The sequence below is a fragment of the Cygnus olor genome, chromosome 3, assembly GCF_009769625.2.
Source record: "Cygnus olor isolate bCygOlo1 chromosome 3, bCygOlo1.pri.v2, whole genome shotgun sequence".
In the NCBI taxonomy this organism is placed as follows: Eukaryota; Metazoa; Chordata; class Aves; order Anseriformes; family Anatidae; genus Cygnus; species Cygnus olor.
The window spans coordinates 108,074,025-108,099,347 of record NC_049171.1 but is presented as its reverse complement, the minus strand read 5'-3'; the positions used below and the strand labels follow the sequence as shown (position 1 = coordinate 108,099,347).

The window sequence follows — 25,323 nt, the reverse complement described above, 5'->3', positions numbered from 1 at the left end:
CCACCTTGCTTTCTCACCAGTCATCTTCTCACAGTCACTGGCTGGCCAACTTCACAGGTTTTAAAGCTGCCAAATTCAGGCAATTTCCCCTTCCCTGATGCTTGCTGCAGTGCCCTGTACAGAACGCTAGACCTCTGCCACCTGTGGTGGGATGCAGAACGGTGGTTTGCAAGAGAGCAGACCAAATATCAGTGTTGCTTTTAAGCCATGTGAACAGACACGTTATCTTAAGGTGTGAATTACACAGCATGGAAATGCAACGACCACCCTGATCAGAGGCAAGAGCTAATATTATAATGGACCTTAAAACACAATTCAGGAAACTGAAGAAAAACCTTGGCTGAGACATACATTTGCCAATAGAAATCAACTCATCAAAAGCAATCAACCCAACAGAGCTTCTCATTTGAATGTCACCATTCCTCTTATCTAAAAATGTGCAAGTTCTATGAATTCTGCAGATTTTGCACCAAATTTAGTTTTGAGAAAGTCACTTAGTAGTCCTAGAGTATTCTTTCCAAAGCAAAAGATGTGAAAGATATGAGTTAAAAGGCTATCTTTTCTTCTTCATTTTACGAGAACTCAAAATTTCCAATGGATTTTAACACTGAAAACAGAGAAGTGATCGTTTTGTCTTTCTGAATAACAGGCTAAGTACATGATTTCTGCACTAGAGCTTGCGCTGGAGATGAGGATGACAATGCATTCCTCACATTAGAAATCGGGCTAAGAATGACCAATTTTATTTATTTATTTATATCAAAAGCTTATTTCAGCTGTAATCTTATTATTCATTTGTCATTTGATTCTTGAATAAGAAATGTTGGCCTCAGAACGTTCATTTGTTGCATTTGTTTCTTACGTGCACAGTCAAGCAAAGGATTAAGTAGCACTGAATATCCCCATGGAAAGCACGGGAAGTGCTAAGTAAGAAAGATAAGGCCTCCACACACTATTTATTACACAGAGCAGGCATAAGAGCGAATTGGAAATGTTTTGGAGAGCTGTAAAGAATTAGATACATCTCATTTAGGATTTCCAGCTCTTAATGCTTTCCTGAAGTCAGGTGGAGAAGATGGTCCTTTTCAAAGGAGGCAGAAGACTAAAGACAGCCGTGGTAATCACTTGGATGCAGGAGAGCAAAGTCCAACGCCCCCCATCCCCAGACAGACATGAAAATCACATCTCCCTCCTTCCAGAGTGCACCCACACCTGTAAGCTACAGGATGCTTTGAGATACAAGTCTGAGAACATCCATGTCGGAAAGGATCCATTTTGCATGGAATAATTTAATATTTATTATCAAGAGAGGAAGCGTGTGACAGGCACTCTGTAACCTGGCAGCAAACGCACTTACCTGATGTAGGGGAGACTTGACCTGCAATCCAACTCAACATTCACTTGCCTGGGGAGTGAAGCCCCTGTTCCCTCACCACTGAGTAGAGCAATAGCTTTCTTTTCCTCTTTCTGTAGTCCAATGGGAAGAATAATCAGAGCTTCAAGTGGAACAGCACCAATCGGAAAGGAAGGAATGACACATTCAGGTGTTTTGAAACCCCCTACAGCATGGCAGTACAGGCACTCAGAAATGGAAAATAGGACCTCAGTGCCCTTCAGGCATATATAGGATTTGAGCCTTGACTGCTTCCTTTCCCCTCGCCCCTGTAGTACAAGAGTTCTAATGAGAGAGCCACTACAAAAAATAAAACCAACAACCTGAAATAGGTGATCTGAGGTCACCGTCACTGCACCAGGGCTTCCAGGCACAGAAAGCAAAAAACCAGCAAGTTCTAATGGACAAGATACAAAAGCCCTACTCACCAACAGATTTTGAATTCCATCAACTAATCTGCTTTTGATACATTTAAACTGCACAGGCTTTCCAAAGTTGTAATGTTTTAAAACAGAACATGAACTCCCTTCCTAAGTCCAAATTTGGTACTCCAACAACAAGAGTAACAATGAGAACCTCTACATAATTTTCTATATTGTCCTATAGTTCTAATGTTCTATAACATTCTGTAACTAACCCACTCCCACAGAAATGGCACTTTCATAATACATTAATTGTGCAATATTTTTAAAGACATAGGTCCGCTTTTTTCTTTCTTTCCATCTCTAAGTGAATTAATGTGATTATGCTGTGCTGTCAGCCTTTTCTGCGATTACCTTTTTCACAATATAACGACAAAAATTATGTCCCTTCCTAAGCTAATATAGTACTCTGAGTACTACAGCTCCACAAATCTGTTTATTCTACTGCAAAGCTGTTAATCTTATCAGTAACATTATACTCTTACATACATTTCAAGTAAAAAGTACGTATAAAAGCTACTGGACTTCTATGTTTGAATATTTGGGGTCTTAGGATGTAGGAGTTAACATCCTTTGTGTTATTTTATAGCTCACTTTCCAGCAGGGAGGAAAACTACTCTTTAGCAAAATGTACCATACTTTCCTCTTCTAATACCTTGTTCACTGCAGTGAAGTCTATTTTTAACACTGTGCACAGACACTTGGAAAATAAATACATCAATTAGCTGACACATTTCTGCAGCCTTCATCATGCTCGTCTACACAGGCTATGCATTGCCCTGCCTACAACCTCTCCTCTCTACCCACTGAATCACAGAGCCGCCCTCGCACATGCATGGTATTTTCAGCAAGGCACTGCAAACTACTGCAGTGCAGTCTGAGCCACGAGGAGATCGAGATCTAATCAATGGGCTGCAGCTGACTAAGCTAAAAAAAAAAATGCTTGCTGAGCATAACAGCTCAGTGTCAGACCCTGCAAACGGAGAGAGACTCCTGGAAAAACATAGCATAGTCTCTCCTCTCCTCTGTTCTCTAATAAATAAGACCAAGTTGCTAAAACCTCCATCACTTTCAATTAATATCCGTGGAACCACGGGGAATATGTTTCTGAAGGCAGGGTGTCACAGAGAGAGGAAAAGCATAATGCTGTCTGTATGGCATGTTAGTGACAAGCCTAGCAGACTTGAACAAAGACCAGTAACGATGAAGGAGTTATTGTCAAAAAACTGACCCACATTAACACTGAAGACCTTCAAGACCCCGCACACCTCCAGCATACGAGCACAGGCTGCTCATTATATTATCTGTATAACAGTGTTCATGTCTCTGTTCCCCTCCAAGTTCAAATTTTCTACTCAGCCCTAGTTCTCTGTATTGAACACACTCTGCTATAAAAATGAAGGTGAGATGACAATTTTTCTTGTACACTTGCTGCAGAAGATACTTCCAAAAATTTTAAAAGACAACCTTTCAACCCATTCTCTAGCTTTTTAGCTCTGTTGTCTAAAATATACCTCAGCAATGAGTGCTTACAGTTCACTGCTGCATTGCAAAGGTCAGTTGTGCAACTGGGACATTACAGGGAATAAGACTGTTCTTGTCTCTGTCTCAGCCATGGCAGAAGGCTGTATCTAGAAGAAAGAATGGGTAGATTCATAGAAAAGGTCTATGTATCCTGTAATGTCAAATTTGTCATGGACGGTCTTGGGATTCACCTCAAAATGTACATTTTCATGGGAGGGAGGCAAAAAAAATAGTCACAAAGGAAAAACTAGATTTGTTTCTCAGAAGAGTATCCTCTGCATCTGAAAGCACTTATTAACTGGAGCTGAAGTAATAGTTACCCTCCATAACCTCTCTCTTCTTAAACAGATCTCCAAGCCTTCCATGACTGAAAAACTGAGAAACAAAGAGGTTAAACAGCTGCCAGCTTCAAACTGTACCATCCCACCTGGATGGGAAAAAAAACACTACACTTCCTTGCCACCAAAGTTATGTAATAGCACAAATCCTGGGAAGATCCTGTGGGGAAGAGGGTACCGGAGGGGGCTGCATAAGTTTGAAAAAGAAAGGATAGTGGCCTTGGATGAAGCATTGCTTTAAGTATTAAAGGAAGAAAAAAGTACTTCCTACATCTCAGTAGCCTGGACAAAGTTCTAATTGGCCCTAGATGACACTGCCCCCAAGCTACCGCCCCCCAGTCTCCACATTTCCCAATTTTCTTTTGCATACAGGTAAAAATGGGGTGCAAAGGTTCTGGAGGAACACCATCAGTATGGAAGGCAACATCTGTTCTTTCACCTATCTCCATTTTTTAAATGTTTCTAAACAGGTTTTCTATTTACCCATTTGCCTGCTGCTGAGCTTTCCCACAGTCAGCCATGAAGTGAAGCCCCTGCAAATGACTCAGAGTAGAGGGGCTAAAAAGTAAATCACTCTAGAGCAAGCTCTTTTGACCACAGATGACAGAGATGGCCTAATACCTGCAACTACTGCTACCATCGTCCTCTGACCAATACAAAGATATGCTCTTTTCAAGAACAAGGCCAGCAGATACTCACACTACCTCAGATCAGTCCCAGGGTCTGAAGTTTTCTCAGGTATGATATGAGAACTCTGAAAAACCTTCCCCATCTCATCAAGTGTCACCACAGTGATCTCTGTTTTTTCCTATATTCCTTTCCTGATGACTTTTGCTATTTAAAGCCTTTCTTTAAAGTATCATAGCTTCATGAAGACATAGATATTCTATAACACCAAGGTTTCACTTATCAGCTCTACCTGTCAGCTCAGAGGCCACTAACAAATATGGGAATTAGAACTCTTTCTCTCTTAAACACACCACGAGCATCACCTTTCACACTTACCTACTCTGAATTTCATCTGCCACTTTATAACCTCCTCATTGGATTTTATAACAACCTTTGGCATTTTTTCCACAGTTGGTTCTTTTCTTTATCACAGCACACACCGTGTCATCACTGCTATTTAGACCACAATTTCTGCCCTGCACACATACTCATCCAGTGCGTACTATGTGTGGCAGCAAGCGATGCCTCATGAACAAATGCATCCCTTTATTGGGATTTATTTAGGTTTATCACCTGTTTCACTGAATATCTTGCTCCTTTGTAACCAGAGAGAACAGAGGCTCTCTTACTCCCCTCTCAAGGCTTTATAGTATTTTACGGACTGTTATAACATTTATTTTATTCTTCTTCTTCCAGGTTCTAATTACGATCTTTATGATCCCTCTCCAAGTGAGCTTGTCACTGCTCTCTTCTGAATACTGTTTAGATCTGCAATACCCTCTTTAAAACTGGATGGGTGGTATCATATGCATTATTAACTCTGTTGTCTCATCTGTTTTTGTAAAAAGGCACTGAAGTTTTGTAGCATTCTTCACTCTGTTCCATATGGACCATAACAATTGCTTCACTGGCTCTATACATCTCATCTGCTATCCTGCCTCCAGCCCTAAAGAAGTTGCTTCTGGATATCTACACATAGGGTACATGTAGTTGGGCAGATACAGTCCCCCCTGCATTCTCTCTCACTTTGGCACGTGCAGTGCTAATTTGTAAGAAGTACCATGTAGTTTCACACCCCCCACATCAGAATAAACACTTGAAATTCTCCTAAATGACAAAATCAATAGAGATATGGCTAGTTGGGATGTAATTAGGAAAAGCCTGTGCAGTTTTTCTAGGGGAAAAGTAAGATCACAGTGTTCTTTGAGTCACTCATGCATATAGACAAGGACAACTCGGTCCATCCGCACCGGGCTGCAGAGAGCACCTGGTGCCTCTGCAGTGGCCTCATGTGTAAAACAAGTGCTCTGGTGCAGGCCCAGAGCTGCCAGGTGCAGGAGTTTTGGTGAGGTGGGGAAGGAGGGGAGCAGACTGCACAGCATCCGGAAGGGTGAACAAGAGACCAACAGAGTCTTCACAGAGCCTATGAAAGTGAGGATCCTAAACCCTTCCAATGCAAGGAAAAAGTGACAGCATGCAGCTACGTTCAAAGGAAAAACAGATGGAGGCTCCCAAAAGGATGGGAGCTGGCAGCAGGAGGCTCCTGCACCACACGCAGGTCTGCGATTGCAGAATGGACACAGTAACCTGGGAGCAGGTGAGGAGTGATGAGGCCTGTCAGGGGAGACCTCACAGCCATCTGAGCCTGACACAAATGTTTGTACCAAGAAGCAAAGATGAGTGGTGATCACTGAAGACTCCTTCCTGCAGGAAATGGGTGCCCCATCTGACTTGATGTCTCAGGAACTTTGTGGCTTGTTGGGGGCCAGGATTGGGATGATAAGGACAGACTGCCAAGGTTTGTGTGTCGCTCTGACTATTAATCCACTGCTGCTCACTCATGGGAGCACCAGAAACACCATCAGGGGTGACCTAGAGTATACAGGGACCGACTACTGATCGGTCTGTATGAAGCTCTCCCTGGACCAGGTGATCAGATGGTCACTACTGATAGATAACTGATAAGCAATAACTAACACAAGTAACATAATGGTAATCGTCTGCTACTGACTGTCTGATCAAGAAGAGATAGTAGATGAAGCCTCGTTTAGACAACTGAAGGGAGCCTTACTGTTGCAAGCACTGGTTCACGCAGGGAGCTTGGCTAAGCCTGATCTCTGCCTGGAGAGGCAATACGTCTGGGTGAAGCAATCAAGAAGTTTTCTGGTGAACATTGAACGGAACCAGAAAATAAAGAAATGAAAGTGCAGAGTCACAAAAAAAGGACAACATTGAACAGGAGCACTGTTTCTTTTCTCCAGTATTAGTTCATCACCCAAATTTGGAAGTCCCAGGTTCAGTAATTCCTCAGCTACATGAATTCCCACATTTTCACCTGACGGCAGAGTACCACAAACAAGCAGGCATCTTGTGATCTCTCTCACTGAAACTTCACAGCTTTGAACAAAATTAAGATTCATTCCCTAGGAAAGGGACCTCAGGAGTTTCACAGTCCCAGAAATCCTGCTGACTGTGACCAAGTTATTTTTCAGTAAATATGTAAGTAATATTTTTTGGTGCTGCATACTAAGGGTAATGGACCAGGAATACTTTGTGCGCTATCACTGTCAGCACTCCCTTGAGAAATGGGAAATCTCAGGTCAGACATGCCTTGCTGAATGCAGATCACAGCTCTTAACCAGTATTTGTCACCTTTCAAACAGGAGAGAGTGGGTATTGGGGGCTTGGAGAAATGGTAAAGAAATCAGCATCTTCTCTGGGAAATTTGTCAAGCTGCCTCTCTTTTGCTTCATTTTTCTGTCCGCACTTACAAGCATTTGAAACCGAAAACCTCTGGAAAAAATTAGCTTTTTGCACTGGCAGTCTGCCCTGATTACCATAATAGCCAGAGTCCCTCCTGCTAACCAGGCTGTTGACTCTGATACAGATGCTGGAAATGCTGATGGCAGCCAAAGTAACAGACTCCAGTCCAGCTGTAAGAAGCTCTCAGCACACAATGGACAGCAAACGGCTACATGGCTGATACACATCTGCTCTACCTGTCCAAAGGAGTACACATCAAACAATGATTTCTACAACTCTCAGAGAAATATTGAGTAATGAGACTCCTGAAAACAACTAATTTTTTCTAATTGCTGACACAGGAGGAAAATGTTGCTGATGCTTCCTTACACACTTTCTAGTTCCAACCATCTTTTGTCTCTATCCTGCCATGCGAGTTCCTGCAGACTATTGTACAGTATATTTTGCAAGAACTGGCAAGGGACAACTGATCGGGGTGTGAGACTATTTCCATGAAAGCAAATCTGTGCAATAGCTTTCCTCCAAAGAGAGGCATTTGTGCTAACATTAGCATCCCACGTGAGGTATGTCAGAGGGTCATGGTTTCAACTAATCTCTCAAAAAATCAAAATGAAACATTTTCAACAACAGCCTATGCTATCTGCCTGCTAAGGGGCTCCTTGCCTCTTTATATCAAAAAAAAATTCCATGCTGTTTGACATCAGTGAATTGACATAAAATAATTAAAAAATCAGTGTCAATAAACTTTATAGTGGATTTTGTTCCATGGAATTGCTGGCCTTTCCCTTTTTTAAAATCAAGGGTGTTTTCAATATAGAAAACTGGACAAAAATAAGAATGTCAAAGATTTAAAAAACAAACAAAAAACAAATGAAACAAAACAAAACAAAACAAAAACACATCACAACATCCTAAAAGCCAAGTCCAGCATCTGTATTACTAACAAGTAATTCAGAGTGTTTCAGAATAGCTGACAAGCAAGACTGAGGTTATAAATTTTGGAGGATGTAAAAATGGCAAGTATTTTAATGGTATTTTCCATAATATAAGGTAATACATGAAACTCTAGGAAACTGCATGGAACCTACCTGAGCAGAAAATGTCTATTAAAAAATTAATATGACTGAAAGTGAAATTCAGACGTGCTTCCAGAAAAAGAGAGTGACCTCCTTCTCCTACATACATTTTATATTGTGCCTCAGAACCAAATGATGAAAAGATGCATACAGGATGATTATGTTACATATCTGGGAATTTTACTCCTCACATACAAAAGAACTGAAAGAGAATGATGAAAGAAGAATCTACCTTATTGGCTTGAAATAATCTTCTTGGTGAAATGAAAGACTGAGCTCTCAATTAAAAAAAAAAGAGAAACAAAAGAAAAGTTATAAAATATATGAAAATATCTCTTCTCTTTAGTCAGCATTTGAGATTTCTTCCAGGCAGAGCTTCAGAGTGGCTCTGCAACACTGTCTTCTAGAGCAGAGTCTTCTACTTTTTCTGCCAGCATGAGGCAGCTGCAAGGGTAAGTGCTTCACCTCCTCGATATTATTGTTCAGGGCTGATGGTTAACATCACTTTGGGCATCTGCAGCCTCACCACCCCACCGCTACAGACCAGTTACTCTAGAGAGCACTTTGAGCCTAAATCAGATTAAGGAGCACACAGAAGCACAACTAGGGAGATTGAGGTGTGGGGGCGGGGAAGAGAAAATCTAATTCCACTTGTTTTCATACTCCCATTTGCCCCATCTCCTTCCCAATTCTCAATGCATTATTTGGGTAGCAATCTCACCGTGCTTCTCTAAGCAAATCTGAGTCCAGTCAGTGGAACTCAATAGTGGTATTGGGCAGCAGGGACACAAAGGAATCAAACAGCCTGGTGACTGAGGCATAATGCTAAAAGGAATTGAAGAAAATTATTTTTATTGTTTTATTTTTGCTAAAAATCCACTTATCACCTGAAGTATGGCATATGAGAACAGGTGTATGGAACTTTACCATATATGATCCTCCCACACCTTGAACAAGCTTACAAAAATATGAAAAAATAGAAGAAAAATCCCCCACCTATGTTCATCTGCTCAAGACACAGAACTTGCTCACTGATCTTTTCTTTCTTCCTACTCCCTAACCATATCCTGCATTATAGAGGCTTTGAATTTAGCTCTCACATTGTCAACAGTTTCCAGAACAACTAATATCTCGCAGATGGAAAAGTTGTGGAGACCTAAAGGTACTAGCCTAGGATGATAAACAGAGAGATTGTCTGATCCCTCCAAGCTTGTGCTGTATTCCAGAATAAATCTAGGAATGCTCTGACTGCAACTTGTTGGAATACCTAGAGTGTCTGAAGCCTACGGCACCCTTATGAAGTGACACCAGACAATATGGTGCTGGTAAAAGGACTGAAGATAAAACACAGGCCAGGTAGTACAAGTTATGCTCCCTGCTCTTACCTCCTCTTCAAGCAGGCACACAAATACTACTCCTAAGAAATCCAGTCAGTGGGCAATAGACACAAAACCAGAACCAGACGAGGGTGCTAACAGCACTACAGTTCACAGGAAGCTCAGCCTCAGAGATCATGCTAGCCTCTAAACTCTTGTTGGTTTTAAGAGGCTTTATGAACCCATCAACCTTGTTCCCCAGATCATGCTCTCAGAGACCTGAAGTATACGAGCTCTCTGATGCTGCGAAAGTTACGTGGCCAGCATTGGGTTCATTCTCTTTGCTTGGCCAGCATGCACCCAGTAAGTATTCTAAGCCCATGGAAAATACAATTAACCTGAAGGAAAAAACAATAACAATAAATAAAAGCCACGCATCTTGTGAGACAATAGCAAGCATCCCTCTGATCACCAGCTCAAAGTCAAGTGCTGCTTCTCGCCTTGCAGAAAACGCAGTCCAATATAATGTCCAAGCATAACAACCACAAAACCAACCAAGTAACAAAACCTTTTCCTTGCCTAAGCAACAGCAGAACTGGAAACAAAAAAATACTTAAAATTTACTTACTGGCCTGACTTCACCAGTGGTGTTGGTATACTGACGGGCCAGACCGAAGTCTAACATGTAGCATTTCCTGTACGTTGAAGGTAAGCGGCCCATGGCAAAATTGGACTAGACAAAAAGAAGTAAAAAAAATAAAAATAAGTGCGATAACAGCAACTTGGCTAAGAGCCACCATTTGTTGACAAAACTTTGTCATATAGCCTCACACACTTCTGGTGAAAACATGAGAGGAATATTCAGAAACACCTCATGGTGCATCTTAAACATCATGACCTGAAGAATCACTGCCATGTTAGTAAGTTCACTTTGCAGTTAAAATTTATCTGAAATTTAAATTTTTCTGAACATTCAGACATCTAAAAAACCAATGGGTTTGGTTCTTAGTAAATAAATTGACAACAAGGAAGTTGAGCAGTTCTCATTTAACTCCCATCTTGAAGTTGTGGCCTTTACCATACTGGATGGCTGCTAAAAGGATTTGTGGCCAGCCTCACTAGTGACAAGTTAGCTAACTTTTCAGATGAATCTGATCAACCAAAACCAGCTGATTTTAAAAGCAGTAAATTGAACAAGGAAGACTGTCACGGCAATAGTGTAGCAAGAGGTGTTCAGGTCAAGCATCGTTAAGAGTTCCAAGAAAGAGGCTGGCTCCTGCAGTGAGACTTGGAATTATTGTGCCTCACCTAGGCACCTAGATGACCATCACTGCAACTGTGTTTTCCAACACTGGAAACTGTGCTCCAATTGGCAGTTGCTCAGAAGAGATTAAAAGGATTATTTAGTTAATGAAATGGCATTTATTCAAGTGATAGGTCACAGTACAACACATCCTTTCTGAATTCCTTTTATAAAGCAGTAATTGGTTGGACTTCAGATGATTGCTCAAAGTTCGATTGCTTCCTTATGTGATCCTCACTGGGACAAATATGACTGACAGCTACTAATCCACCATGGATTGGTCTCTGCCAATAAAAACTGGTTTGCTATGCACTTAAAGAAATAATGATATAACACTGTCATTTTATATTTATAGAAAATAGCCTGTGTGTCAGACAGAGGGAGAGTGCAAGGAAGCCTAAATGCCCTCATTGAAATATGCCCATGTTCAACCCACCAGGCTGTCTTTATTGACTTAAGTATAACAGACATACCACCAAAAGGCAAATTTCCAAAAAAACGTACAGGCTTGATGTCACGATGCAGGAATCCCACGGAGTGAATGGCTTCTATTGACTCCAGAATCTGTTTGCCTAATCGCAGTGTTGTGCTCAGCGTGAAAGTCCCTCGAGGCTGACTTCTTCTGAGATCTGCAAGATTTCGGCCCTGAAACAATCAACACAATATTTACACCATCACAATAAAGCAGAGAATTGCACAGCTGCAAGATCTAACATGCATCCCCCCAAAAGCAGAAATGCTAATCAGACATGTTTACCTTTATGTCTCCTTTATTTCTTCTACGTGGTCTTTTAATGCTTCATTTTAACTTTTAACTGATGAATTTGCAGATAAGAGGATATTAAACTGATATCCTGGGAAGTCAGCTGATCTATTATTTGGAAAATAGGCAAGGCAGGGACAGCAGTGCCTCAAATTGTATAAGCCTAGCATCTCCTTACTGTCAAACCCAGTCTACGCAGAAGCTGAATTAAGAACAACCTTTGACTTTTCTCTGAGACAAGTAAAGATTAGAGCAGTTCAAATGCGATAAACAGGTCATGAAGCTATCTGTTACAGCTCTTAGAAGCAGTTTCATCACAAATTCCCCAGCACAAAACTGTCTGGCTCAAATTCAAGTCACCATTGTTGTGGCAATGCTGCAGTGGGGAAAGCTGTCTATCAGGAAAGAACAATTTTTTCCAGTGACTTTAAAAATACTTTTTCAAAAAAAAAGCAATTTACTTCCAATTAATTAAATTTCTGGAAAAAAAATCTAGCAGTACAGCATGAAAATAAAAACAATTTAACAACAAAAAAAAGGGACAGACTTAACACTAGAATCACGTGTTCTTTGATCCCTGTCATTTCAGTTTTGCTTATATCTCTTTTGATTTGTAAAGAGAAATAAGGTTTGAAAATTAGTATCTTCTATGACAGACTGCCCCTCTAATCTACAGAACTAATGCAGGTATCAACTGATCAAAACCACTGGGAATGAAAGTACACTGTTTCAGATAGTGTGCATCAAGAACAAGTTATATGGACACGCTGATTATCCCAATAATATATAAGCATATAATATTTGCTTACAAAAAAAGTCCAGGTGTATTCAAACAAAGTCCGCTGCAGAACATACGTAAAAGATACCAAACATTTGATGACAAAGCACAAGCTGTTCTCCAAACCAGTAAAATGCCATCTATTCATTCACCCATTTCCAAGTGCCAAGTAAATAACTTGGACAGACATTAAGGAGCCAACTGCAACTGGCTCTTTAGCTAAGACTAACCTTTCAAATTGGTTTCACCCCTGTCTTGCTCCAGGGATTCGGTGCCTTGAAAGCCACACTTGACAGACCAGCTAATACAGATACAGCTAAGCAACTGCAACTGGTCCAAGTTTGTTCCTTAGTCTTATCTTTTTTCTTTTTTTAACATTTCTGTGACATTTTACTAGAAGCAGTACAGATTTGTCGTCATTATCCTGAAAGATCCTAGTTTCTAAACTGATGGCAGATCTTTCTTTTCCCTGCAAAGTGGTTCTTTGGACACTGACTTTTTTTTTTTTCAGTAAGATTTTTTTTCAGAGTTGTACATTGAAACTTTCCATAATTTTCCCCAGCTGGTTTGGAAAACAGTCTCAGAGACCTGCTCTCCAGGCATGTGAAAGCTGTGATCATCCAATATTGCCCTCAGGAAAAGACTGAAGATTATTTTCCAAATAAATACAACCAGGCAGGCTAAGAAACTGAGCAGATGCAATGAATTGCAAGGCTTAGGCTGGAAGCTTCAGTCCATGTGAGCAAAGAGAAAGGGGGAATTGCAGTACACTACAGCCAGAAGGATACATGATAAACCACATCGCAGAAGACCTTGAGGTTGAAGGGGAATTTTAGCCTGAAGAGTGATGGTGCAAAACGAGCTCTGCTTTAAGCAGCAAAGCCTTCATTAACAAATAATGAAATACATTTTAGCTTTGCTGACTCTACAAGCTCAGCTACATAGTCAAGAACAGACTAGAAAGTAAGAGATTCTGTGCAAAGAATTTTTTCCCCACAAGGTATAGTCATCTTCAACAGGCTTGTTAAGGGCAGGGTTGGGGTTAGAAGTCTTGTTGTACTGTGAGCTCCAAATTAGCCCTGTCAAGAATCGTATTCACACTCACACTGCATCTGCAGCAATAGTCAGGGTTGGTTAGAGAGCAAAAGGTTTTGTTCTGTCCATAGCATCAGCAGTTGGGATGCCAACACTGCATAAAAGGCAAAGCCAAGCACTTCAAAAAAGTGAGAAGCATATTTTAAAGAAGCACTGGGGTCTGCTGGTGTCTATTTTACCTCATTCAGCATTTAATTAAAAATAACCTTCCAGTTTATGCAGCAGCTTACTTCTTGTTGCTTACTAATTCACCCTTCTCACTTCAGCATGTACTATCACCCAGATTATACATAAAGAAACACAACATGGGCTGTAAGCTCTTCAGGGGAAGGGTGGGCTTGTATGGTGTAATCAGACAGTGCTTTGTATACCAAAGCCCTGATCATACAAGCTACAAGAGAGTTAGGACAAGTTCCCTTTCAACTCCTCTGACAGGTGATGAGACAGGTTAGTTTCCAAAGCAACTATGTCAGAAAGAAGCAGCTTTAGTTTCAAAGTATTCCCCTTGAGACGGGGACAATCTCCCTCTCCCCATTAAAAGCCTTTTTTCAATGTGTTTTTGATTCAGATGTATCTTCCCACTTGCTCCCCTCTCTCTCTTTCTCCTGTGACTGTAATGCTGAAAACCAAAGCTTCTTTCATGAAAAAAATAAAAAAATAAAAATCTGCTTTCGTGACAGTACCACCACATTCGGGCTATGAAAACCTAACTATGTGCATTTACTTGGTAAAGTCTCATGCTCAACCCCTCAGGGGTCCCTGAAGGTCTTGTTGTTCTGTAGACAGACCCATACAACCCTTCAGCTGGCTACCTCCAACAGGAGTAACTGGCTGTCTAGCAGTACAGTGACCATTTGCCAGCTATCCAAATGTTTACTCAGGTTGGCTTAGTATCTGTGGTGCCCAAATAGGAGAAAAAAAACTTCCATAGCACATGCCATGCTACAGCTGAGCTTGGCAGAGATGGAGCCAGAGATCATTCTCTTTCACAGAGAAGACTGCTGGTGGTATGAGACCAGTGGCTCTAACCACACTTGAGCTCTGATGCAAGACACATTTTAAATGCTCTATCACAGCTCAGCAGGAGATAGTTCAAACAGCTGCCACTGCTGCAAGATGCTGTGGGTAGCTCCAGCAAGCATTCTGAATTGAGTGCTTCCCTCAGAAGATTGTCTGAGAGACATTTTAAACAGAAAAGTGGAGCTATGAAATATCTTAGCACGTCTTGACAACTGGAGGTACCCCAAGGGATATCACAGCAACACCACCCCTTCTCACGGTCTCCCATTCCACCCAATTCCTACACTCAGCAAAGTCTCTGCACCAGTGCTCGGCCTTATTCTTTCACTGTAAATCCTTCCCTGTGATGCCACCTCTGTGAGATGGGGGAAAGACAGAGGAAGCACAGAACTCACCTGAAGTTGCATGACCACGTAATTAAATTTTTCATTCCTTCCACAGCCAATAAATCTGCAAACATGATCCTTCCCTGCAAAGAAACAGAAACATACAGAATGGAACATAAGACAACGACCCCGTGATCACAACTTGTAGAAAAATGGTGTCTAAAAAGGGCTGGTAACCATAAGTTGCATCAGGCAGGGAGTTCTGCAGAACAGATTAATTTTGTTTATACTTCCCAGTCCCATACTTCAAGACAGCATTTGACATTCAATAATAAAACTGATTCTGAAAAAGCCATGAGTGGAAACCAGCATCAGGGATCCTTGAATCCTCAAACTGATGCTGCAGGGCACAAGTGGGAGCGTGACTAACTGTAGTTTATACCACCACCACATGCATGCACCACCACCATAGGTGACACCCTACCTGAAATGAACCACACACAACCGTGTGGTTTCACAGGCTCACTGCCAATGAGTTCGTTACACCAACTTTACTCAGTAAATACTGACTACAACCACAGCTACACTTGCCTTATTAGCACTGCTTACCCTTAAACAGATAAGTAATGCTACTTCAATGCATAAACAAACCCTAATTGTCGGACACACCTAGAAAAGAAAGATGCATATGAAAAAGTCTGATAAAACATTAAAGTTGTTAAAGGCAATTTCCTAATAAAAGAAGGGAAAAATTTGTGCAACTACATGTCAAGTTCTGGCATGTGGTTAGAAACACAAACTACCTCTACTCAGGCAAAATCAAACCCAGCCAACCACCCTTCAACACTCAACTAGCCATCTGAAAGTACAGAGGTGTTGCTGCAGCATCTACTTTTCATCGTGTGACTTCAGACAGGGCCTATCTTCAAAAAACAACGCAACGTGTTCTAGAGGGAGCGCAGGCTGTGGTTTCAGATCCTGTCCCATAATGGATTTGTGGTGGGGTGCCCCCCATATTAGCAGAAGGGGAAGTATGGTGCATGTGTTCTTCTAACAGCAGGCCACTGATAACAGAGTTAAGGTTGCTGCACACCACAATGCTGAACACTTGGCTCCTGAGTAGATTTCTAAGCAGGGACGAGGGTGAAAGTCATTGCATAGCTTTGCCCTGTATTTTTGTAGCGCTTGAGCAGTGGCGATTTTAATTAGTTTTTACACCAGAGCGTTTTTATTTTACTGCACTGTCTGAAATGCCCTTGGGACCTTGCTATTGCTCTCATAGGCCGGTGGCACCAAAAACCGACATGACAGAATAGGGAACTGGAGGGCAGTACAAAACAAAGAAACATCTTTCACCCCAGTGAACCAGAGCTTTGACCAAAACAGTGCACACAGATGTGGAAATCCAGGACTGTCTCTCAGGGAAACATAGTCCATCCATTTCGGTAGGAACATCAGTGGCCTGCCCTCACAGGGCCCAGCAGCATCCCAGAGCAGAGCACCCACACCTTCTCTCCTACCACAAGGAGAGAACACTGCTGCTGGCAACCACTCTGGAGGGACAGAGGCCTTCTTTTCCTTCTTATCCCTGGAGAACAGGCTTAAAAAAAACAAGCCAACACCCCAACCCGAGCTCTACCCGTATCTGGCTAGCTAAGCAGAAGGGTACTCTCAGGAAAAGATATTCAGAGATGAGGAAAGGTTTCTCATCAGGGCAGCCTCTGCACTCTTCCTTGTCCCTTTTTCTCACATACTATGCCTAGGTGTGCCCACGAGTACCGGCTGCCACTGGTTTCCTGCTATCAATACATTCATTGCAAATTCAGTGTTGACTTTGACCGACTGATCCCTACAGGCTGAAGCTTCTTTTTCTAAGAGGAACCCTTTGAAACATTGGATACGGTGCATGTTCTGGCCCTGGTATTACCAGGATGGAAGAGCCAACAAGCCTCCACTGTCCCCATACTGTCTTGCCACTGGTCCCTATACAGATGGAGACACTGCCTGCCGACGTGAAGGCGGCCTCCAAGCCAGATTTGTCGCTGCAAAGGCAGCACATCTGAGTAGCCTCTGAAAGAACCAGCAGGTTTCTCTGGGAGCTTGTAATACCCATGTCCTCTGGCTAACACAGCCCACGCAGGTCTGTGGACAGGCCAGCACAGGCTCATGCTCACCCCAGAGCTGACTCTCAAACCCATGCAGACTCACCGTTTGGTGCTCTTACATACCTCAAGTCCTACTCTGTTTGTTTTGCCTTTTAGAGCACCAAGAGATAGATATTGAGGCAACAGCCAAAACAATGACTGTTTTTACTGGCAATGAGAGCTGCTGTGTGGTAGAAAGGGTAAATGACTCAAATTTTTACTTGCTTTTATTGTTTTAAGTGACTGTAAAACACTCCTAGCAAGTATGCCACGTGCTTTTTCTTGCTCTAAAACTATGGACAAGAACATCAAAAAACAATCCTCTGACAGGGAGAATCACGAATCCTTTGTTTCAGAGGAATAGGAGTGCTACTGTTTGATACACTTGACTGTGATTTAAGATGCATCCCTGCTGACAGTATGGCCGCTTCAGCTTTCAGCTATGTTCCCAAGAACTTTTTTTTTTTTTAATCAGTTCAGTCCATAACATTATTATTTTCTGGATCACACAATTTTACAGAAAGAAAAAAAATATCAGATAATCAGTTACAAATTCAAATAACACACTTCAGCTTTCTGTAGTTTTTGAAAAATAAATGAAAACCTTATCTGCACTAAGTTTAATACAACTGACAGTTCCTGATGACGCATGTCTCCAAACAGATTTTATTCTGAATCCCCCTTTCCAGCCTAAAATGGGCTCCTACCTGATCTGTTACTTTTCAGAGAAGAAAATTAAAAAAATATAAATAAAAGGAAAGAAAAGAATAAAGACCATGCCAATTCCTACATGAAACAAAAGGAGTGTAAGAGTGTAGAGGAACTAAGCCCCATTTAGCAGTGGTGTATGTACAGCCAGCTGGTCACATAGATGGGATAAATCCTTGCAGCATCAACCCCTTTGTGTATCTGAGGCTTTTACTTATTTTTCAACTAAAGGAGGCATCAGTATACAATTGTTTGCTCTCTTGGAGGAGTTCATGCCATGCTGAAGTAGCAGATGGAGAATGAGAGTCGGGCGTGACTTCGGGATTCCTGCAGATCAGTCCTGCAGCTGATCAAAATTATGTAGCGCAAAAATAATCATGTTAATAACCTACTGTGCAGTCAAGATGATGGGACTGTCATTCTTTCCTTTAAAGCAGAAGGAAACAGCCCTCTTTCCCCACACATGCCCTCCACAAGCATGAAGATCATAGCACAGAGAGAAGCAAAGCGTATATTAAATCAGAAAAGTCAGAAAAGAAAAGGAAAAAAAAGTTTTTTCCAAGTTATATTTAGCATGGGTAGCCTTATTTTACTGTAATAACTGTCAGATTACACACAGACAATTAAATGCTTCCTCCTCGGTTAGATTCGTTCCACTGAAAAGCCATTCTAGTATTACAGAAGATCACGGGCTATAGTTTATATTGGTATTTATTATTAAAACAAAGCATATTCCTTCCCATAAGGTAAAGAAACAGAGTAAGAGATTATGAAGAGTTTTATCCCTCTAACTAACAAACTAACATAGGCTGGAGGAATAAGTCAACCTGATGTTAACAAACACTAACCTGAAAAAAGTTTGAAAAAACACGTGTTTTATTTTGTTTCACACATATTTATTTCTCTTGGCATTTAGAGAATGCAGTGCTTTAATGTTCACCCACAGAAAAATATTTTTTTCCTACTACTGCTTTTAAATTAAAATGAACATTAAAAATCTCCCATAGACTACTGGGTAAGAAATAAAAATATTTCCGTTACTGAAATGGTCTTTATGATCCCTGTTCTAAAGGAACTCAAAAATTATACTCAATAACCATGTCATAATGTATAAAAATAACATCACATAACTGGAAAGCCCTTCTACCATAGGATATATATTCATCATCTTGTTGAGATACAATTAAAATAAAAAACAGTTAACACTTAAAAAAATCCATTACATGAAAAACCTTCATTACACAGCTCTGAAAAAATTAAATGATAATCTTTTTTTGAATATATTTTTCCACACAAATCAGTTTCAAAATGCTTGTAAGCAGTACTCCTTCTGATCTACTCTTTCAAGTTCTTAAATATTCCTAATGTATTTTCAAGACTGCAACGAAACTAATCAAATAAATAGTAAGAAAGAAGTATGTGATATTGCTGTTGCAATTTGAAGCATCTTTTTTTTTTTTTGTAACAGACAACATATTTCCTGTATTTTTACCTGCACAAGATCAAATAACCAATCTTTCCTTGTAAAGGGTTTTCAAGATTTAAATCTTTAAAACCTATGCTAAAATTATTTTGTGATCCATCTCCATAGATATGCTGTCTCATTGCTAACAGTCCACCAGAAGCATCTAGGAAACGTTCACTGCATAAAATTCCGTAAGTCCCACAGCAATTACTTTTACTCTTGTAACTGTTACCCTTACACATTCTTGCATATCTTCTGTAGCACAAGATGAAAAATAACGTAACAGAGCAAGTCCACCAAGATGCTTGTGGATAAAGGAAAACGACATTCAAAGAAAATGTCAAAGAACTGGGTTTGTTCATCTGTAAGAAGGTAGCAGAGGGGAGATATCAGAGATATCTGAAGAGATATCTGGTCAGAGACACCTCACATGAAGGTGCAGAGAAGATGAAGCCTGTCTTTTCTGATGTCCAACAACCTGCAAGACAGGAAATTCTCAAACACAAGGAAATTTCTTTTTCCCAGTGAAGATGTTCAAACCCTGGAACAGGGGCCCAGAGAGGCTGTGAGATCTTTATCTTTAGAGATAATTGAAAAAATTATTGGAAAAAGCCTAGAGCAACTGGATTTACGTGCCTGTGCTTTGAGCAGGAGGTTGTACTAAAGACCTCCAGAGGACCCCCTGCCAGCCAAAATTATCCTCTGGTTCTGTGTCAAATACTCTTTTTTTTCTTTAAGGTCTGTGCTGCTGATGCAAGAGAATGTCTGACCAGTCTAGTCACAAACTCAGTTTAATTTCAGAATCATCAGTCAAGTTTCTTTTTTATTCAGGCAATATGAGAAGTATTAAAACAACGGTACATCATGGGCTAGAAATAACCAGCATGGCACAGCCAGCGAGCAGCTCAACCTCAAGATAACCTGCATAGGAAAAGTCCAAGTGGTTACCTGACATAATTTGCTTGTGCACTTGGCACTACTAAGTACTCTAGTACATGCACAGATGCAGACACCTAGCTATACAACTGCATTCACTGGCATTTGGAAACCTAATGCAGCTATTTCTCATGTTCATGCTTTATAACTATAATATACCTTTTATATATGTCCTCTATTTTTATTCACTTGTCAGCATCATTGTCAGGTTTATCAGTTTAGCACAGATTTTGTATTTTGAGGGTAGTTGATGTCACTTCTGTACAAATATTCTAAAGAAATGGAGGATCCATCTTGAAATAATATGAGAGTTATTTTCACCATCTTCTAATTTTCATTGGAAATACCATCTGAAGCGTAACAAAGTTGACTAGATCACAGTTTTCTTTCCTCTGCAGTTAGCAAGTTTCCTCTCTGGCCAGACAAACTAGTTGACTTCAGGGACTTGTCAACGTGACTGAAGACAAGGAGTTCTGAACATAAAAGAAAACAAATTCAATGCTGGAAGTCCAGTTTAAATAACTACATTATCCGATAGTAATCCACTAGGATTTCGTTAACTGGGTTAACCTTACTATTGCTTCTGTAATAAATTAATGTACTAATGGACACACATCAAAACAAAAGGTTGGTCATCACCTTCTAATCCAAAAGTAAAACATAAAATTGCCTGACTTTGCATGGCATCATTTCATCTGCTTGTGTCCCAAGACCACTAAAAGCTTTAGGATGACCAACCACTAATGGATTCTACACAGGACAAGGCAGAAAAGTGAAAGAGCAAGAATTCAGCACCGCCTCAAAAAAGCGTATGTTAAATCCCTTTCATCCATCCCATATCCCTCCCCAGTCTTGTGAGGCCATGGTGACCAAATGCCAGTGCATTCAAACACCCTCAGGAACCTTTCACATGGCAAAATGCAGTGCCAGGCACAGAGGCTACAGCTACCCCTGGTGTCTGAATCTGCCTCCCTGTGTTAGCCTAACACCTGACAACAGTAACTTACCCTGCTTTCCAGTCTTCACAGACAGCTTGGTTTCATCAGCCTAACAAAATGCTGTAGAAACATAAAAAGTGTCTATGAAAGTAACAGAAACTGAATTGCATGGAGTTAAGATACCACCTTAACAAGTCAAAAATGCAAAAAGAAAAGACTAGGTCTGGCAAACAAGAAAAAACAAGCAAGATCCCTTTTCTTCCCTTCTTTTATTTGTAAACCCTTACCTGTCCAATCCCTGGCAGTAAATGGTGAACAAGCAACACAGAACTGCTTCACTATGTGCTGTAATAAAATCAGGCACTCAAAACCACAATGTCTGTGACCAGGCTGCATCTTGCACAACTACTCAATATGCAGAAGATCTCTGCACTGCAGAATAAAATTAATCAGAGTCCTACGCAATGAGATTGGTTACACTGGAAAGAAGGCATTTACAAAGAAAACATCACACTAAGCAGTGCTTAGGAATATCTGGCTGCCGAGTGAGGTCGAAGGCAAGTATGCAGGACCCCACAGCCTCATACCAGGAAAAAAATTACTGTGGTGGATTAACAGAAATTGCTCAGCACCAGAATGATCTGGCCAACTTAACTAACTATCTAGCTGCTCTGTTAGGCTGCTCCAAGAACAATCCTATCAAAGGAAAGCAAATGCTGTGGCCACATCCATATTTTGGGGACCTGCAGATCAGGAGGTATCCAAAGCACATGCCTTGTGAGAGATCCTTTTGTACCATTCCAGTCTCACAAGCCCTCACAGTACTTCCAGAAAGGCATATCAAGAAGTGGGTAAGGACAGAAGGAACGCATCTGAACTTAAAGCATCTACTGCTGGGCCTCACGCAGTCCCTGTCTAGCATCTACAGAACATAGTGCCTGGTGCATTAAGTGCATTAAAATGGCTTCCACAGGCCTCTCTGCAGCAGCCCAAAAGCAGGAAAAAATAACAACTGAATTTAATAACGGACACTGATTTACTATTTCTATGACTAAGGTTGCTGTAGGAAAGCCAGCCTGATACTGAGAGTGCCCAGGCCAAGCACCTCAAAAGCTGTGCTAGAGCTCTTCTGACAAAACCCTTATATTCTGATAACCCCAAAGACTTCAGAGATGGGAGATGAAGTCAGTGTTCACTGATAGTATTTCACAGATGTCCCTTTGCCAGCTGAATTTTGCTCCACAGCAAGACTCCACAGTGGGGAAATAAAGTCCCAGAGAGAGCAGGCAGGTGTCTGTCTGTCTGTATTCCAATGGGTTAGAAAAGCACTGAAGATATGGAAAAACATTGTCTATAAGTCAAAAGACTCTTCCTTCCAAGTGGTAAATGACAGAACACCATCCTTTTTTTTTTTTCCCTCTTCTACAATTCTGAAGAACAGGAGGCTCAGAATCCTGATTTGTAACAGCAAGGAGGTTTTAAAGCAAGCTCCCATACTGCCTCATATCTACGCAACTGCCACACATCAGTGCTGTTCACACAGTGAGTTTGGGTTAATGTAAACTTTTTTCTAAGCAAATAGACCCGGAAGATCCACTCCAGATGCACACAAATAATTCCAAAATCCTAAAGGAGACAGAAGCCATGCCAACAACATGTCCCTCAGACAGCATCAAACCACTTCCATATTGTGGAGAGAGTTACTTAGATCAAGGGACTGGATTAAAGTTAACCCAAAGCAAAATCCTCACACCACACATAGTTTATAGTGTAAAACCCCAAAGCCAAATACAGTGAGGATATATAGGCCCTCAGCAACCACCACAATCTACTGATCTGCTCATATTGCACTTCTTACTAACACAGACATAGCCTTTGTGCTCACTAATGTAGACACTGACGGCCCTGCAAAGGTCCTTGCTCTCTGGATAAGCAAGGTGTGAATTCACTTAGCCATACAGGTCTTATTTCCATTCACTTTTTAACATAAGTTATCTAAAGCCTTGTCTACACAGCAAAATGTAATGCAGCTCTAACTAAACCAGCAACCTTCCCTGCTGGAGGCAAGTTTTATCTGCAAGAAGAATTTTGATAATGCAGCTTAGACTTGGTTTCAAAATGCTTGACTGCTATGTAGATAAAAGCCTAACTGAGGTTAAAACCATGTGCAAGTGGTACTATCACGCTAGATTATCTCAAGTGAGGAAAACTCTACAATAATGATTAAAGTAATAAAATAAGAGCTTGGCACTAAAATAGTATTCCTCTGACAGGGAAGCTGTGTTCGTGTAGAAGTTCAGCCTGAAGAAGAGAAGACTCCAGGAAGACCTCATTGCAGCCTTTCAGTACTTAACAGCAAAGCACTCTACCTCCATAATACATGCAGTGCCATCCCAAATACATGAGAAGTCAAAGGTCATAATCTTGTGGCCACTGATTCTGTAACCATCTATAGTTGCCTGAATATCACCATGTGGTGAGAATTCAGGTAACTTTTCAATCATGTTTCACCCAAAGCCTAGAAGGAGACTGTTGCTGGTACTTCCCAGTCCCAACACAACATAAAGACTTGGAAAGCAGGCCAGAAGGTGACCCAGGATCCTTGCAAGCAACAATACAAGTCAGCAAGAACTTTGCCTTTGGCAAAAACATTACCTCTAAACAGATAAAGAAAAGGCCTTATACAGCTAGAAATATCTAATCAGTTAAGATCAGAACAGAATGGCTCTACAAGGCTGCCAAGAGATACTGAAGTGGCAGAGATCTTGCACAGCCAAGCACACGCGTCACAGAATCATTTGGGTTGGAAGAGACCTCTGGAGGTCATCCAGTCCAACCCCAATGCTTAGGCAGGGTCAGCTAGAGCAGGCTGTCTGTGACTGCATCCAGATGGGTTTTGAATATCTCCAAGGGCAGAGACTCCACAACATTTATAGGCAATTTGTGCCAGTGTTTGACCACCCTCACAGTAAAAAAAACAAACAAACAACAGCACGCACCACCACACACCACAGTGTTTGTTAGAACATACATAGACTCTCTAGCAGGGAGTCCTGAAGTACGTCTGCAGTATGGGTTAATGGCCAGCCCAAACTCTGTAAAGCTCTAACAGCTTGCAAGACCATGATCACAAGCTCTGAAAAAAAAGCAGCAGCTCATTAGTCCTTTGTTGTTTTATTTAGGTATCACACCAACATTAAAGCTGTGCTATTTAAGAGGGACTGCAATGCTCAATCCTACTAGAAAGTACAGAAGCATTTTACACAACACTGATCCCTTGCTTTTTACCTGAAAAAAAAAACACGAACTGACCCTATCATCTTTGGTAATAGCACCAACCTACCCCCTTCTACCAACTGTTTGGGTAAAGTCAGTCTCTCCTTTTCTGAAATGTTTCTCACCTTTCCCTAACAGCTCACTGTGAAAACATACACAATACGTGATTCCCAACTCTCTCAACCTTATTTCTTATTTTAACTTTATAATTTATTTTAGTAAAGCATTTGGGGATTAACCTTGAACCAAAAAAAGCTAAACTCTTCACAGAGCAGCTTGATTTGTACAAACATGGCTAAAGTAATTTGTAATTCTTAAATGCTGGATAGCTGATGCATAGCCAATTGAGCTGCTTCTGTCATTTCTGTCCCCTTGCATTTGCTAACTGCTTTACCAATTTTCTCCTCCCACCCTGCCCTGCACCTCTAAATTCCCAGGGTCATGCTGTGTACAACTTTGGCTGCTTTTCAAGCATTTATATTTTCAAGAATAAACATTGATGGAAAAGTATGAGCATTAATTAGTTAACTCCCTGAATATTCTCTGATGCTACCTCTGATTCGGTGACTTCAGGTCATGCTTTTCAAGCATTCCCTGCTCTGGATATAGCATGTATTGACACTAGCCAGCTTGATAGCGTCTTCTCTTGGTATTCTAATAATCTGCTGTTCTACACAGTCACACCCCTCACTCACAGTGAGCAGTTCCAAGTGTAAAACCAAAAGCAAAAATCTACGTTTCTGCTTTGCTTATCCCATTACGTTGCTTTGAGACTTCATCTACCTGTCCTGCTGTTCTCAGACAGCCTCTGTGAACCCAGCCTTTTAGAGATGAACAGCAAGTTTTCTCTTAATGATATGGATTGATTTCTCCTTTGCTTTGATTCCCTTTACCAAGCACAGATGCATCTATTATAATACAGCATATTCCAAAACAGCCTTATCAGTCCTCCTCCTAGAAGAGCTGAACTGTGGAAAACTATTTGACTTTCAAAAATAATTCATTGACCTTTCCCTAGGGTCAATGTGACACAGACATTAACCCCATTTCAAAAGACCTGCAACCCTCTA

At 41.0% G+C, this 25,323-nt stretch overlaps 1 protein-coding gene across 5 annotated transcripts in view; it reads right to left on the bottom strand.

Annotated features, from left to right (window-relative positions):
• The window catches only part of TTBK1 (tau tubulin kinase 1), a 107,382-nt gene that overhangs the window by 57,007 nt on the left and 25,052 nt on the right, over nucleotides 1–25,323 (bottom strand). For 4 of the 5 annotated variants that reach the window (XM_040553663.1, XM_040553664.1, XM_040553661.1 and 1 more), the window contains 3 exons: nucleotides 14,856–14,929; nucleotides 11,309–11,449; nucleotides 10,130–10,234 (listed from right to left, as the gene is read on the bottom strand). In XM_040553663.1, coding sequence (XP_040409597.1) covers nucleotides 10,130–10,234; nucleotides 11,309–11,449; nucleotides 14,856–14,929 — 320 coding nt within the window. Of the gene's footprint in view, nucleotides 1–10,129; nucleotides 10,235–11,308; nucleotides 11,450–14,855; nucleotides 14,930–25,323 lie in introns of those variants that run through there. The other variant, XM_040553666.1, reaches the window with a different exon arrangement.